This window comes from Bos grunniens, chromosome 10 (genome assembly GCF_055505025.1).
Source record: "Bos grunniens cultivar Pamir isolate PY7600 chromosome 10, Bosgru_T2T1.0, whole genome shotgun sequence".
Classification (NCBI taxonomy): Eukaryota; Metazoa; Chordata; class Mammalia; order Artiodactyla; family Bovidae; genus Bos; species Bos grunniens.
This window is the reverse complement of record NC_141174.1, coordinates 26576151-26590624: the sequence shown is the minus strand read 5'-3', so window position 1 is coordinate 26590624 and position 14474 is coordinate 26576151. Positions and strand designations below refer to the sequence as shown.

At 45.7% G+C, this 14474-nt stretch overlaps 1 protein-coding gene across 5 annotated transcripts in view; it reads left to right on the top strand.

Moving 5' to 3' along the window:
• Positions 1 to 636: 636 nt before the first annotated feature.
• Positions 637 to 14474, top strand: part of PLEKHG3 (pleckstrin homology and RhoGEF domain containing G3) — a 46817-nt gene continuing 32979 nt past the window's right edge. For 3 of the 5 annotated variants that reach the window (XM_086320270.1, XM_086320268.1, XM_086320269.1), the window contains exon 1: positions 637 to 770. Coding sequence is in view for 1 of the 5 variants with exons in the window: in XM_086320265.1 (XP_086176391.1) it covers positions 7305 to 7307 (3 nt within the window). In the remaining 4 variants the exon portion in view is untranslated. Of the gene's footprint in view, positions 771 to 996; positions 1213 to 7198; positions 7308 to 14474 lie in introns of those variants that run through there. The other 2 variants (XM_086320267.1, XM_086320265.1) reach the window with 2 other exon arrangements.

Sequence of the window (14474 nt, the reverse complement as noted above, 5' to 3'; positions counted from 1 at the left end):
TGTAAAGGGTCACGGGAACCGAATTTCGGTGAGGAATTCAAGACGTGCCTTTCTGACTCAGAAAAGCCGAGGTGCCCGGCTTTGGAAGGGTCAGGGCTCCCAGATTCGATCCCCACTAAAGGACCTTTCCTGTTCGTAAAATCGAGGCCGTTTAGGCCCCCCGGTGCCCTCTTGGGAGGCGGTGATATCAGGTCTGTGACACCAGGGTGACCCCCTCGGCCCCCACCCCACGTGCGTCTTTGTGTTTTAGCACGTCTAGGTGGCTCCCGGGCGGGTAGCGTTCCTCCCGGCGCACACCGCCGGGGCCGCGCTCTCTCCCCACCTGCGGAGTTAATCATTAGCAGCGCGCGAGCCCCGTCGCCCCCGTCGCAGCTTTTACCCGGGTTTCCAGCTCGCAGTGCCGCGAGGTTTCCCCCGGCCCCCGCCAAGCCGCCAATCGCGGGATTCCAGCCGCCGGCCCGAGTCTCCACCCACTGGAAAAATTCCTGGTCCGCCCTCCCGGTCTCCCTGCCCCCTCCCGTGGCTGCTCCAGCTCGGCTCGGCCCCGACTTCCTGCTGGGCACTGGGAAGGCGCGCGCGGGCTGGGGTCCCCGGGGGCTGCGCTCGCAGCTGGCCGCGCCCCGGCCGCCAAGGGGTTGGCGGTGGGCGGGAGCGGCCGGCAGTCTCGGCCCCTTCCCGGAGCGACTTTCAAACTTGCGCCTGCGTTGCGGCGGCACCTGGGTGGCTTCGCGCGCCTTGCGTTCCGGACCCGGTGGGGCAGCCGCTGCTCGGTGAGTGTTCCTCGGTTCTCTCCGAGCCCTCCGCCAGCGCCGCCGGCCCAGCGGCAGTGCCCGGGGTGGTTTTGAAACCCGCACCCTCCCAGGCACCCGCCCCAGCGCCCTGAGGGGTGAGGACTCGGGGGAGGCAGAAGGGGGCCCGGGGCCGCGTCGGCTGCTTCCAGGGCGACCCTCCTAGCCAAGGGCTGGAGCGCGGGAGGCTCGTGCCAGGAGACATTGTGCTTTAGCCCCCACCCCGGAAACAAGAGGAGCGAATGGGCCGGGTGGCTCCAAGGGGCTCAGTTTGAAACCCGGGAAGCCCGCGAGGCTGCGCCCACCCGTGCCCACTGCGCGCTAGGTTGCCGGAGGGCTGGTCCTTGCCTCGGACTGTGGGCCCGGGCGGGGTGGACCCGCGCCTCTGACCCGGGAGCCCGAAGGCGCCAGCAGCCTGTTCCGGGTTGGTGTCACACGGTACTCGCTCTGGGAATCTCAGCTCACGTCCCGGGGGGATTAGAGTGGGTGCCAGAAGTGGGGTGCCGGGGAGCCGAAAGCACAGAAGCCACTGCCTGCCACTGTCTACCTCGACCTCGCCCACTCCCGAAATTGGTTTGGTTCATTTTCTTCCTATTCTCAGCCGTTTGGTTTGGAAAGCTAGGAGAAGTCGTGCCAATTTCAAGACGTTTCGGTAGCTACTTTTACTCTTTGGAGTTACTTTTGAAAAACAAAAGGAAGAACGGAGTGTAATAGAGGGAGGCGGGAGGGGTGTGGCCTGGGCGGCGTGGGGGCGGCTGGTGCTATTGTGGCCATTATAAGAGTTCATCCTCAAAGTCACTTGCCTGTCTCCCGTCGTGGGCCCCCCAGGAGGCGATGCGGACCGCATCACCCTCCAGGGAACCCTAACTGGGGTTCCCAGAGTCTCCTCAGCCCCACCTCTGCGCAGCTCAGTCACACCGACCTTGCTCAAGAAATAATAAGCAGAGTAATGACAGCCCCCCGGGCTCCGCGCTGAGCACGCTGCTTGCCTCCCTTCGGGCAAGTGCCATTCCATCCTCTCTTTTGCTCGACTAGGGATGGAGTGAATGGCTTAACTGGGAGTGACTTCACCCCAATCATTTCCAGCAGAAAACCTAGGGAGTAAGAACCCAGAAAAGTTGTACCCCTTCTCTCTTATCCTCTTCCCTGTGGTCCTGGGAAGCCTCATCTTCCCTCTTTTAATAGGCTTCTGTCTCTGCTGCCCCCACTCCCAGCCCCTTGGATATCTAAACGCAGGATACTTTGCTCTGGGGCTGGGGCAGGGAGTAGGCTTGGGGTAAGCCAAGTCCTAGAAACAGAGAGTGATTTGCTGAAGAGCTGCCTTGGGCTTTGTTTTTGTTTTGTTTTTACTGATTTTTATTGGAAGTGGGATAGGGGGAGAGTGGGAAGAGCCCTGGCCTGGGAGCCCAGCACTGGCTCTACTGTGTAGCATCAAAGACTGAGTCATTTGGGCTGGAAGGCACCTCGGATGTGCCATTTACACATGAACGCAGCAGAGCCCAGAGATGTGAGGTGATTGGAGCCGGGTTCCTACTGGGCAAACGGGCACCAGAACTCAGGTTTCCTCATGGTCTAACCCGTGCTTTTCCCAACGTGACCTAAGTCACAAAGTTTTTTTCTGACTCAGTTTCCTCTTGAGTAGAGTTGGAGGCTTGCCTACTTTTCCTCCTAGAGGGGCCTGGTAAGGTTCAGAGGAAGCCAGGTATGTGGAAATTGCTGCATAAACTCCTATACAAAATGAAGGCTCAATGTGGCTAGGAGGAGCCCCCGAGAGTTTTACAGTTTATTGGAAACGTCCCATGTGTGCCACAAGGAGACAATAGATACCAGGAGCCAACGGTGGACACTTCCCCAGCCTGTAATAGCTCAGCTCTAGGGTAAACATTTGCCCTACCAAATTGACAGCCATCCCAGGGTCACTGTGTTTACGCTGGAGGCGGCCAAAGGCCATGGCCTGAGGGCTGTCCAGGGCAGGAGGGGAAAAGGAACTGTGTTCCAGATGTACGGCTTGCCCCTTCACCTCTGCTGTCTTCTCGGAACCTTATGAAGGCTCTGCTTCCAAGCCCGTGGGTTGCCTTGAGCCCAGGCTGAGCACTGACTTTGAAGGGTTAATTGGGAAGCCATCTAGCTCTTCCTGGTTGTATTGAGAGGTTGAGGGGACTCTGGGCACTGGGAGGTGCTGCCTTTGCAGCTGCTCTGAGGGCTGTCTTCAGCTCCTCATTTGTACCCCCCTCCCCACCCCAGGCTGCCCCTCTGGACCCAGCGGCTGCTCAGTCCTGGCCAGCTGCGTGTCCATAGGCCTTTGTTTCAGAGTTGCAAGCCGGCCCTCCCCAGCAGAAGCCCTCAGGCTGGGGTCCTGACAGCTGGAAGTCACTTCTGCCAGCAGGAAGGCTTTACTGGAGTCCACCGGGGACCTGGCAGACCTTCATTTCCTCTTGTAGGTCCCATCTGGAGCCCCCAGCTCACCCTGGCCAGATTTCTCTCACCAGATCCACCGTGAATGGATGGATCATCCTCTTTTTCTTCCTACACTCACACCCCTTCATTCTATTTTAAAGAGTTCTTTCATTCATTCAAGAGGTTTTTTTTGCATCTGCTATATAGAATGCTGGACGCAGGCGACATGGTAGTGAACAAAATATATTAGAGTCATTGACCTCATGGAGCTGACTTCTAGTGGGGGAGGCTGACAACAAGCAAGATAAATAATGGAAAGCAAGTTAATGATGAGCAGAGTAATGTGATGGGAAAGGTGGATGTGAACTGTCATGGAGTGGGTAGGGTCATGGAGTGGGTGGGATGGTGTTTGAGATGGGGTGGCCCGGGAGACATCCCGAGGAAGGGCTCTTCAATAATGCCTGAAGGAGGAATTTTCCTTGTCTCTGGTTTCCTTTTCTTGAAACCCAGTTCAAGGAACTCGCTGTGGGGCTTGACAGCTTCCTAGCCCTGCGGTGCTAACCTCCTTTGAGCCTGTGTTTCTCACCTGTAAAGTGGAGTTAGTCATCATACCTACCATGTACGGTTTTGTGAGACTGAACAATGAGCTAACGTCTGTTTGATGCTTAGCAGAGTCTATAGAGGTCTTCAGTAAGTGAGAGTCTTCTATTTTGTTATTTCTCCAACCAAATTCTGCAAGGGTAGCCCAGGCTCTTTATTGCCATTGCTAAATGAAAAGCTTGAAGCAAGTGGGGAATTGGAGGCAGGTGAAAATGGAAACCCTACTTAGTGCAGACTTCTGTAGTTGGTGAAACTCTTCAACCGTCTCCTAGAATCAAGGCTGGGGGATTGTTGAGGCTGTGGGCTTCCCAGGTGTGTGTGCTGCTTCTAGGGGGTAACTGGGGGCAGCCCTGACCCTCCCTTGCTCTGGAATCTCCCTTGCTTCCAACCAGCCCTGATGAAATCACACCTTCATCCCTGGCCTCTCTACCCTGCCTCACAGCTGGAAAGGCTAGCTGTCTCTCCCCCAACGTCTGTAGATGAATTCGTCTGTAGATGAATTCCGCTGGGAGAGGGAGAGAAAAGGCTGGTGAAAACGAGGGAGGGGCAGGGAAGGCTGGGCAGATGGTGGGTGGAGCTGTTTGAGGAGAGCCTGCAGAGGTGCCAGAGGGTGCTCACAGAGGCTCAGGCAGCCCCAGAAAAAGTTTCAAGAAGGGTCCACCATGGACCAGAATTTCAAGTAACACGAAGAGACAGACAGACACTGAGTGCTGAGTCTGGCTGGACTCCGCTCAGCTCTGCTTCCACTCAGCCAATCTGAAGAGTCTTTTCCCCTCTCAGCTGAATCAGGACCTCAAAGGGAGGTGCCTGAGCTCAAAGATAGCTGCTGTCAAAAGCGGTGGGGAGCGGTTTCCTGGGGGCCGAGCCTGGCTCAGGAAGCAGCGATGGGCGGTGGAGGGCGGGGGCTGGGGAAGTGGTCATCAGCCAGACCGCGCCCTCTGAGAACCCAGTTTCAGGCACAGGACAGCCAGGGAGGCCCTTGAGGTGAAGGAGCTTTCTGAGCCTACCAGTGGGTGCCTGAAGACCGGGTAAAACTAGGTGTAATCTGGCTTCAGAGGAAGTTCCAGGGAGGGCCCTAAACAGCCTCAAGCAATTTTGTGATGTTGGGTGACCTCAAGTCAGGAGAATGAAAACTGGGCAGGGTTAACTAGTTTGTGATCCAGAGGAGGTACATCCAGAGTTGATGGCCACCCCTCTGGGTGTTGGCTGTTTGGAATAAAGACTGGCCTTGTGAACAGGGTCTCTGCTCTGTTCTTATTTTGATTAGCAGTTCTCTGAAGGCAGGGTCTCTGCTGGAGCCCTCTTTGTTTCCCATATAGCATGGAGACCAGTGTAATCCACAGGGTGTTCTGAGCTTGTGCTGGGGTCTCATCCTGAGAACAGTCTGGGCTCCTCGATCTCACCTGCTCCAGCTTTTGTTCCATGGAGTTAGAGGAAGAAGGCAGTGGTGGGGGTCAAGCCTAGCCCTGGGTGGACTGTTGCCATCTGGGAATGCCACCCAAGAGAGAATGGGACTTTTTACAGTTCTCTTGCTAGCCTCTGGGGAGGGAAGCCTCCTGGCTTAAGCTCAAGGAACGGATTTTTAAGGACTCTCAGACTCTGTTTCATGCTGAGCAGACTCTGGGGCCGGCCATAGGACTTGAATGAAGTTCCAGTGGGCACGGTGGCGACTGCGCATGTTGCCTTTTGGGAAACAGACTTTGAGGGTACTAAGGGTTGCTCTAGTTGTTGCTGGAATTTGGCTGAGAATGGAGGGAGGGATGCTAGATGAGTGAAGTCTATTTCTCTATGGTAACGGGATCTCAGGAGGTACTGGAAGCTCTAAAAAACTTTGCTCCCCAGGCCACAAGACTATGTGTGTGTATGTTGGTCTATATATATATAGGAGTGTGTGCACATATGTGTATAAGTCAGAGATTCTTGAGCAATAGATGGCAAGTATTTATTGACAGGAAAAGGGAACCAGTATTCTTGCAGGCTCTGTCTGTCCTGTGCATCGCTGCATCTCCAGTGCTTGCTGCATAGTAGGAGTCCAGTAAACATTTGTTGAATAAATAAAACCCTACTGTGAATGAAACTTTAGGAATTAGAGAAATTTTCACACTCTTCACAAACGTTCTACTCTGTCCTAGTAGAGTAGAAGATTCTAAGAAGTTGAAGCTGTGGTACAGGGGCAGGCAGCTCTGTATTCCTCCAGCCTGGACCAGTGAAAGGGTGCCTCGGGTCACTGGGACCAGTCCTCCCAGGCCTGCTGAGAGTTTGCCCCTTGCATGTTGTGTCCAAAGTAGAGTATGCTTTCAGTCTTGAAAATAGTTCATCCCATAATATGTCCTGTAATCCCTCTTCTACCGTATTTACAACATGGCCACCCAGTGGCCTTGCTTATTTGCAAGTAGCCAGGAAGGTCTCCAGGTCGACCAGGACTCAAGTTCCTGCATTCTCTTTCACACCAGCTCCCTCAGACCCTGTTTAAGTTTTATGTAGGAGTTGTGTCATCTGATTTCTAAGCCCACAACTGAAAGGCAGCAGCAAAGGAAAGAGTGTCAAGAGACCAATGTAGAGAAGAAAAATGACCACAGTGCAATTGACGATTGATGGAGAGGGTGGAGAACAAGACACTATGGAAAACAGGCGTGAGTGTAAGAGCCAGGGGTCAGTATTTATGTAGGGGGAGTGGCTTGGCACACCTTGGCCTTTGGGGGCATCATCATTTTGATAATTGATGCTTTGCTGGTAATTGTGACCCTGAGTCATCAAGCGGAGGTTAAATGATATTTCCTTGGCTATTTAGGAGGGGAGGGAAGGAAGAGTGTAACGTGTTTTTGAAAGATGTCCCAGTCAGATTGACTACAATTTTTTAAGTGTTGACTCTTAGGTAATATCGCTAATCTTCTCAACAAGGCATAGTAGGTGGTGGTACCCTCAACTACAGATGAGGAAACTGAATCCACTCACACAAGGTAGGTCACTTTTCTGGGATCTCAGCTAAGACTTAGCAGAGATGAGGTCTGAACTTCTAGATGACTCTAGAGCACATGCTCTGAGCTCTACCCCAGACTCTTTGGAAACTGGGCACACTCTTAAAAAACGTGCCTTTTGGATAGCTCTCTCTGCAGGGGTTCCAGCTGGTCAAGGTTTTACTGTGTTACTGTGGAGTTAGGATGGGCCCAAACTTAATTCAGCTCCACCCATAGCAGACTGCCAGTTATCCTAGAGAGCGCTTGCCTCAGTGGAAACAAGAATGCCTTTAATACATTTACATTTTTTAAGCTTCTACCTGAGTGCCGCACAACATTTCCGAGGCCAGAAACTGTTAGGGAGGGGCTGCAATTTCAAAAATCCCAGACCTCTTTCCATCAGGAGCCTTTGCTCCTTTGTTTGGGTTCTGGATGCTGCTGAAGGGTGCTGTGCTGTGCTGCTCAGCCTCCACGCTGGTTGTTCCAGTCGTGTCCAGGATGGTGCGGCCCGCCCCTACGGAGGAGCACCTACTCCTGTCTTCTCACCATCCAGATCTGGCAAATGGTAATTTTCTCCAATTTATTTCTGTCATTTATTATAGAGATAGAATGTTAAACAGATGCAGTCAATGCTTTCTTTTCTAATTGCTTTCTCTTTCCTCCCTCCCCAGAAGTAACATTCTCTTGAATATGGTGTTTATCATGTCTGTGCATGTCTTCATACTTTTTACTGTTGTCTGTAAGTGATTTATAGTTTCCTGTTGTTTTGATTTTGACATGTATAGCATCGTATTGAATACACATTGTTGTCTAGATTTATCCATGTTGAAATATTTAAATCTAGTTTATTCCCTGAACTGTTACATGGAGTCTGTCATATAATTATAGTATAGCTTCCTTATGGACAGACTTAGATTGTTTCCATTTTTCTCACCAGTATCCTGTGTTTATCATCCATGTGTCAATCTTTTCTACCATGTATGTCAGTGGTAGGATTATGGGGTTATAAATTGTGCTTTTCAAGATACTGCCAAATAATGTCGCTGCATGATTTGTGAATCAGTATACATTCTTTCCAGAAATACAAGAGCCCCTATTTCACTAACATTTGGATTGTGTCTTGTAATCTAGTAGATGTAATTTTAAAATTATTTTATAAACTGCCCCTTAAAATTAGCACTTTTGATTGAAGATAGGGATGAGCATTTTTTATGTTTATTGCCTGTCCATGTTTATAATTCTGTGAGGTTTTTGCCTTTTGCATTAAAAAAAAAAAAAATTAAACCAAGTAATAGATCCACGTGATTCAAGCCCCAGAATGTAATGTAGTGAAAAGTCTCTACCCTTTGTTTTCTTGCTCCTAGTTCCCCACACTTTGACAAGTTACAGGTTCTCAGTACTTTTTCAGAGTTTTAGTTGCCGTTTTCTTGCTGATTTTTAGGAATTAAAAAATCTATGTGTATGTGTTAAATGAAACAAAGTGAAAGTATTAGTTGCTCAGTGTTGTCCGACTCTTCGTGACCCTATGAACTGTAGCCCATCAGTTTCCTCTGTCCATGGGATTCTTCAGTCAAGAATACTGGAGGGGGTTTCCATTTCCTCCTCTAGGGGATCTTTCTGACTCAGGTATTGAACCTGGATTTCCTGCATTGCAGGCAGATTCATAATCTTTTGTGGGTTTTATTCATTACGTATAGCTCTGGATTGTTTTAACTTTACTAAAGTTATTTTTCATAAGGAAATTTAAATTTTAATGTTGTCACATTGGCCAGTCTTTTGTTCATATCGAGAAATCTTTTCCTACCCTGGTTTTTATTAAATGGGTTCTTAAAAAATCTTTTTTTATTTAAAGTTTTTTTTTTTTACTGCACTGAGTCTTTGTTGTAGTATGTGTGCTCCTTGTTGTAGCTGGAGGTCTTCTCGCTCTTTTAATATATAATTTTATTTATGTATTTTTGGCCGTGCTGCGTCTTCATGCTGCACGGGCTTTTCTCTAGCAGTGGTGAGTAGGGGCTGCTCTGCAGCTGCAGTGTGTAAGCTTCTCACTGTGGTGTGTAGGCTTCTCACTGTGGTGTGTCTTGAGCACGCAGGCTTCAGCAGTGCAAGCACGTGGGCTTAGCAGTTGTGGCTCCCGGGCTCTAGAGCACAGGCTCAATAGTTGTCGCCCTCAGGCTTTGTTGCTCCTCGGTATGTGGGATCTTCCTGGATCAAAGATTGAACCCGTGTCTCCTGCATTGGCAGGAAGATTCTTTACCACTGAGCCACCAGGAAAGCCCTCGAAGGCCTGCATTGGAAGGTGGATTCTTAACCACTGGACCTCCAGGGAAGCCCCTTCATATTCTGATTTTATACATTTTTTTTTTTTTAAGTTTTGCTTCTACTCTTAACATTTTAAATTCATCTGGAGTGTATTTTCTGTATGTGACAATGGTTCTCTCTGGCTACATATTAAAGCCTCATGAGGAGCTTTTTAAAATAGTACTATTTGCTTTTTAAAATGTCTGAGCTTCATTTCAGATCAGCCCAATAAAATGAAAATATCTTGGGGTAGGGCCCAGGCATGGTCATGAAATGGGCCAGGTAACTTTTATGTTCAGCCAAGGTTGAGAACCGCTCAGCCTTGTAAGATGGAACTGATTTTATTTTTTCCAGAGAAATAGCCAGTTTTCCCAGTGCTAGTTATTAAGCAGTCTATACTTTTCCTGCTGACTTTTTACTTTTTTTTTTTTTTTTTGACTTTTTACTTTTTAAGAGTTGATTCGATAGCTTTATGAGATATATTTCCCATATCTTAAAATTTACCCATTTTTTAGTATATAAGCACAGAATTGTATAACTATCCCTGCTATGTAATCTTTTTTTTTTTTTCTCTTTTGGCCCTGCTGCTCAGCTTGTGGGATCTTAGTTCTCAACCAGGGATCAACTACAGGCCCTCGGCAGTGAGAGTGCAGAGTCCTAACCACTGGACCACCAGGGAGTTCCCTCTGCTGTCTCATCGTGTGTGCTTAGTGGCCTCAGTCATGTCCACCTCTTTTGAGACACTATGGACTATAGCCCACCAGGATCTTCTGTCCATGAGATTTTCCAGGCAAGAATTCTGCAGTGGGTTGCCATGCCCTTCTCCAGGGATCAAACTCAAGTCTCTTAAGTCTCTTGCATTAGCAGGCAGGTTCTTTACCACTGGTGCCAACTGGAAAGCCTGCTGTCTAAACCATTTTTATTATCACGGTTTATTAAAAGAAACTACTTTTTGCAGCCATTTCCCCTATCCACTAGCCCCAGGCAATCACTAGTCTGCTTTTATCTTTCTAGATTTGCCTGTTCTGGACCTTTTACATAAATGAGTTCATACAATATATCGTTCTGTTGACTAGCCTTTTCATTTAACATAATGTTTTCATCAATGTTGTGGCAGGTTATCAGTTCTTCATTTTTCATTCCATTATATGGGTTTACTACGTTTTGTTTATCCATTTATCAGTTGATAGACATTTGAGCTGTTTCCACTTTTTTTGTATTATAAAACTGCTATGAACAATTGTGTACAACTTATTGTGCGCAGCATATAGATCTCCTAGCTTCTATATGACCTACTGGGAGATTATTATTTATAAGTTAACTTTTTGTGGAATTGTTAAATTGTTTTCTAAATAGGCTACACTATTTCTTACCAGCAATATATGAGTTCTAATTTCTCTTTATCTTCTCCAACACTTGTTATTGAACATGGTTTTGATTTTAGCCATCTTAGAGTGAGTATGAAATAGATTTAATTGTGATTTTGATTTGCATTTCCTAATGACTAATGATGTTGAGCATTTTTTCTTGTGCTTATTGGCCATTTGTATATTTTTTTGGAGAAATATCTATTCAAATTGTTGCCTATGTTAAAATTGGGTTATTTTATTGTTATTGTAAGGGTTCTTTATATAGTCTGGATACAAGTCTATTATCAGGTTTACAAATATTTGCTCCCATTCTGTGATTTATCTTTTCACTGTCTCTCTTTTAAAAATTTTTCAAAAATGATGTGTAATTGATATATTATTATTAGTTTCAAATGTACAACTTAATGATTCAATATTTGTATACATTGTAACATGATCTAGTCTCATTTTCTTTATAGTGTCTTTGAAACATAAGTTTTAAATCTTGATGAAGTCCAATTTATCTATTTTTTTGTTGGTTGTGCTTTTCCCATTGTATCTAAGAAACCACTGCTTGCCCAAGCTCACAAAATTTACCTCTATATTTCCTTTTAGGAGTTTTATAGTTTTAGCTTTTATATTTAGGTCTGTGATCCATTTTGACTTAATTTTTGTGCATGATATGAACTAGATATGCAGATTCATTCTTATGCTGTGCTAACATTGTTGAAAAGACTATTCTTTCCCTATTGAATGGTTTTGGTACCCTTAATGAAAATCAGTTGACTATAAATGTGAAGTTTTATTTCTGTACTCTCAGTTCTGTTGCATTAATCTATATGTCTATCTATATGTCAGTACAGTCTTGGTAACTATAGCTTTGTAATCAGTTTTGAAGTTGGGAACTGTGAGTCTTCCAACTTTGTTCTTTTTCAAGATTGTTTTAGCTATTCTGGCTCCTTTGCTTTTCCATGCAAATTTTATGATTGTCTTGTCAATTTCTACAAAAATGCCAGCTTGAATTTTGAAATAGATCGCATTGAGTCTGTAGATCAATTTACTGAGTATCTCTAACTTTAAGAGTGTTAAGTCTTCTGATCTATGAACATGCGATGTCCTTCCATTTATTCAGGTCTTTAGTTTCTTTCAAGTGTTTTGTAGCTTCCCATATACAATTCTTAGATTCCTTTTGTTAAATATATTCCAAAATTTTCAATGCTTTGTGAAGCTGTTATAAATGGGATTGTTTTGTTTCTTGGGGGGAGAGGGTAAGCCACTCAATTTGCAGGATCCTAGTTCTCCCATCAGGAGTTAAACCCCTTCCCTTGGCAGTGAAAGTGTAGAGTACCAATCACTGGACCACCAGGGCATTTCCCTTCATTGCATTTTGGATTGTGTGCTACTAGTATATAGGACGGAGAAGGCGATGGCACCCCACTCCAGTACTCTTGCCTGGAAAATCCCATGGACGGAGGACCCTGGTGGATTGCAGTCCATGGGGTCACTAAGAGTCGGACAGGACTGAGCGACTTCACTTTCACTTTTCACTTTCATGCATTGGAGAAGGAAATGGCAGCCCACTCCAGTCTTCTTGCCTGGAGAATCCCAGGGACGGGGGAGTCTGGTGGGCTGCTGTCTATGGGGTCGCACAGAGTCGGACACTTACTTAGCAGCAGCAGCAGCAGTATATAGGACCACAATTGATTTTTGTGTATTGTTCTTATATCCTTCCATCTTACTAGACTCTCATTAGTGGAGTCCATTAATTGTTTCATTAGTGAATTTCTTAAGATTTTCTATATATATAAGATCATGTCATCTATGAATTTAGTTCAGTTCAGTTGCTCAGTCGTCTCCGACTCTTTGTGACCCCATGGACTGCAGCACACCAGGCCTCCCTGTCCATCACCAGCTCCTGGAGCTTACTCAAACTTATGTCCGTAGAGTTGGTGATGCCATCCAACCATCTCATCCTCTGATGTCCCCTTCTTCTCCTGCCTTCAATCTTTCCCAGCAGCAGGGTCTTTTCCAATGAGTCAGTTCTTTGCATCAGGTGGCCAGAATATTGGAGTTTCAGCTTCAGCATCAGTCCTTCCAATGAATTATCAGGACTGATTTCCTTTAGGATGGACTGGTTGGATCTCCTTGCAGTCCAAGGAACTCTCAAAAGTCTTTTCCAACACCACAGTTCAAAAGCATCAATTCTTCAGCACTCAGCTTTCTTTATAGTCCAACTCTCGCATCCATACATGACTACTGGAAAAAACCATAGCTTTGACTAGATGATTCTTTGTTGGCAAAGTAATGTCTCTGTTTTTAACATGCTGTCTAGGTTGGTCATAACTTTTCTTCCAAGGAGCAAGTGTCTTTTAATTTCATGGCTGCAGTCACCATATGTAGTGATTTTAGAGCCCCCCCAAATAAAGTCTCTCTCTGTTGCCATTGTTTCCCCATCTATTTCCCATGAAGTGATGGCCCGGATGCCATGATCTTAGTTTTCTGAATGTTGAGTTTTAAGCCAACTAGAAATATTTTTACTTCTTCCTTTTCAATCTGAATGTCTTTTATATCTTTTTCTTGCCTAATTTTCCTGGCTAGAACTCCAGTACGATGTTGAATAGAAGTGTCATGAGGGGAAATTCTTGTCTTATTCCTGATCTTAGGGGGAAAACATTTCTTCTTTCTCCATTGAGATGAAGTATCTGTGGGGTTTTTTGTATGTGCTTTATAAGACTGATGATGTTCCCTTCTATTCCTAGCTTGTGTGGTGTTTTTATCATTGAAGGGTGTCAGATTTTGTCAAATGTTTTTTTCTGGGTCTATTAAGGTGACCAGATGGTTTTTGTATTTTATTCTATTAATATCTAAAATTATATTAATTTATTTTTGGTTTTGGATGTTAACCCAATCCTGTATTTCTGGGATAAATTCACATGGTCATAGTGTATATTCCTTTTTATATGTTGCTGGATTCAGTTTGTTAGTGTATTGTTGAGGATTTTTATAGCCACATTTATAAGGGATGCTGGCCTGTAGCTTTTTTTCCCCCTTGTGATATTCTGTTTGGTCTTTTATCAGGCCTCATAGAATGTGTAGGAAGTGTTCTTTCCTCTTCTGATTTTTGGAAGAGTTTGTGAAGAATTGCTGTTAATTCTTTAAATGTTTGGTAAATTCACCAGTGAAGCCACAGAGTCCTGGGCTTTTCTTTATTGGAAGTTTAAAAATTATTAATTCAGGCTCTTTGCTTGTTAACAGATCTCTTCAGATTTTCTGTTCCTTCCCAAATCCTCATTGGTTTATGTCATTCTAGGAATTTGTCTAGGAATGGCATCAAAGTTATCTAATTCATTAGCATATGTTTGTTCATAGTATTTCCTTATAATCCTTTAAGATGTTCTTTTTTGTCTTTGATGATCTGCATTTATATTATGTATGATAGGTCCAAATGTGGACTTTTAAAAAATTTAACTTAGTTGTGCTTTCAATATGAGGACAGATGTCGATATGTTCAGTTCTGGAAAATTCATATATATTCTGTCTTTGAAAATTGCCTCTCCCTTAATTCTTTTCCTTTTCTTCCTCTGGAACTCTTTGGATCTTGTCTCTCTCTCTCTCTTTTTTTTAAAGATTTATTTATTTACTTTTTAAAAAATTTTTGTTTGTCCTGAGTCTTCATTGCTGCACACAGGCTTTCTCTAGTTGCGGAGAGCAGGGGCTTCTCTTGCTTCGAAGCATGGGCTCTAGGTGTGTGGGCTTCAGTAGCTGGGGCTCATGGGCTCTACAGTGCGGGCTCAGTAGGCACATGGGTTTAGTTGCTCCATGGCATGTGGGGTCCTCCTAGACCAGGGATCGAACCCACGTCCCATGCATTGGCAGGCAGATTCTTAACCACTAGACCACCAGAGAAGCCCTGGATCTTGTCTCTTAATGTTCATATTTTCTATCTTACTCTTTACATCTATTTCAGGATAATTTCCTCAGTTTTTTTTTTTTTCTCCCATTTCACTAATTCTTTCTTTCAGTTCAGTTCAGTCTCTCAGTTGTGTCTGACTCTTTGCGACCCCATGAATCACAGCACGCCAGGC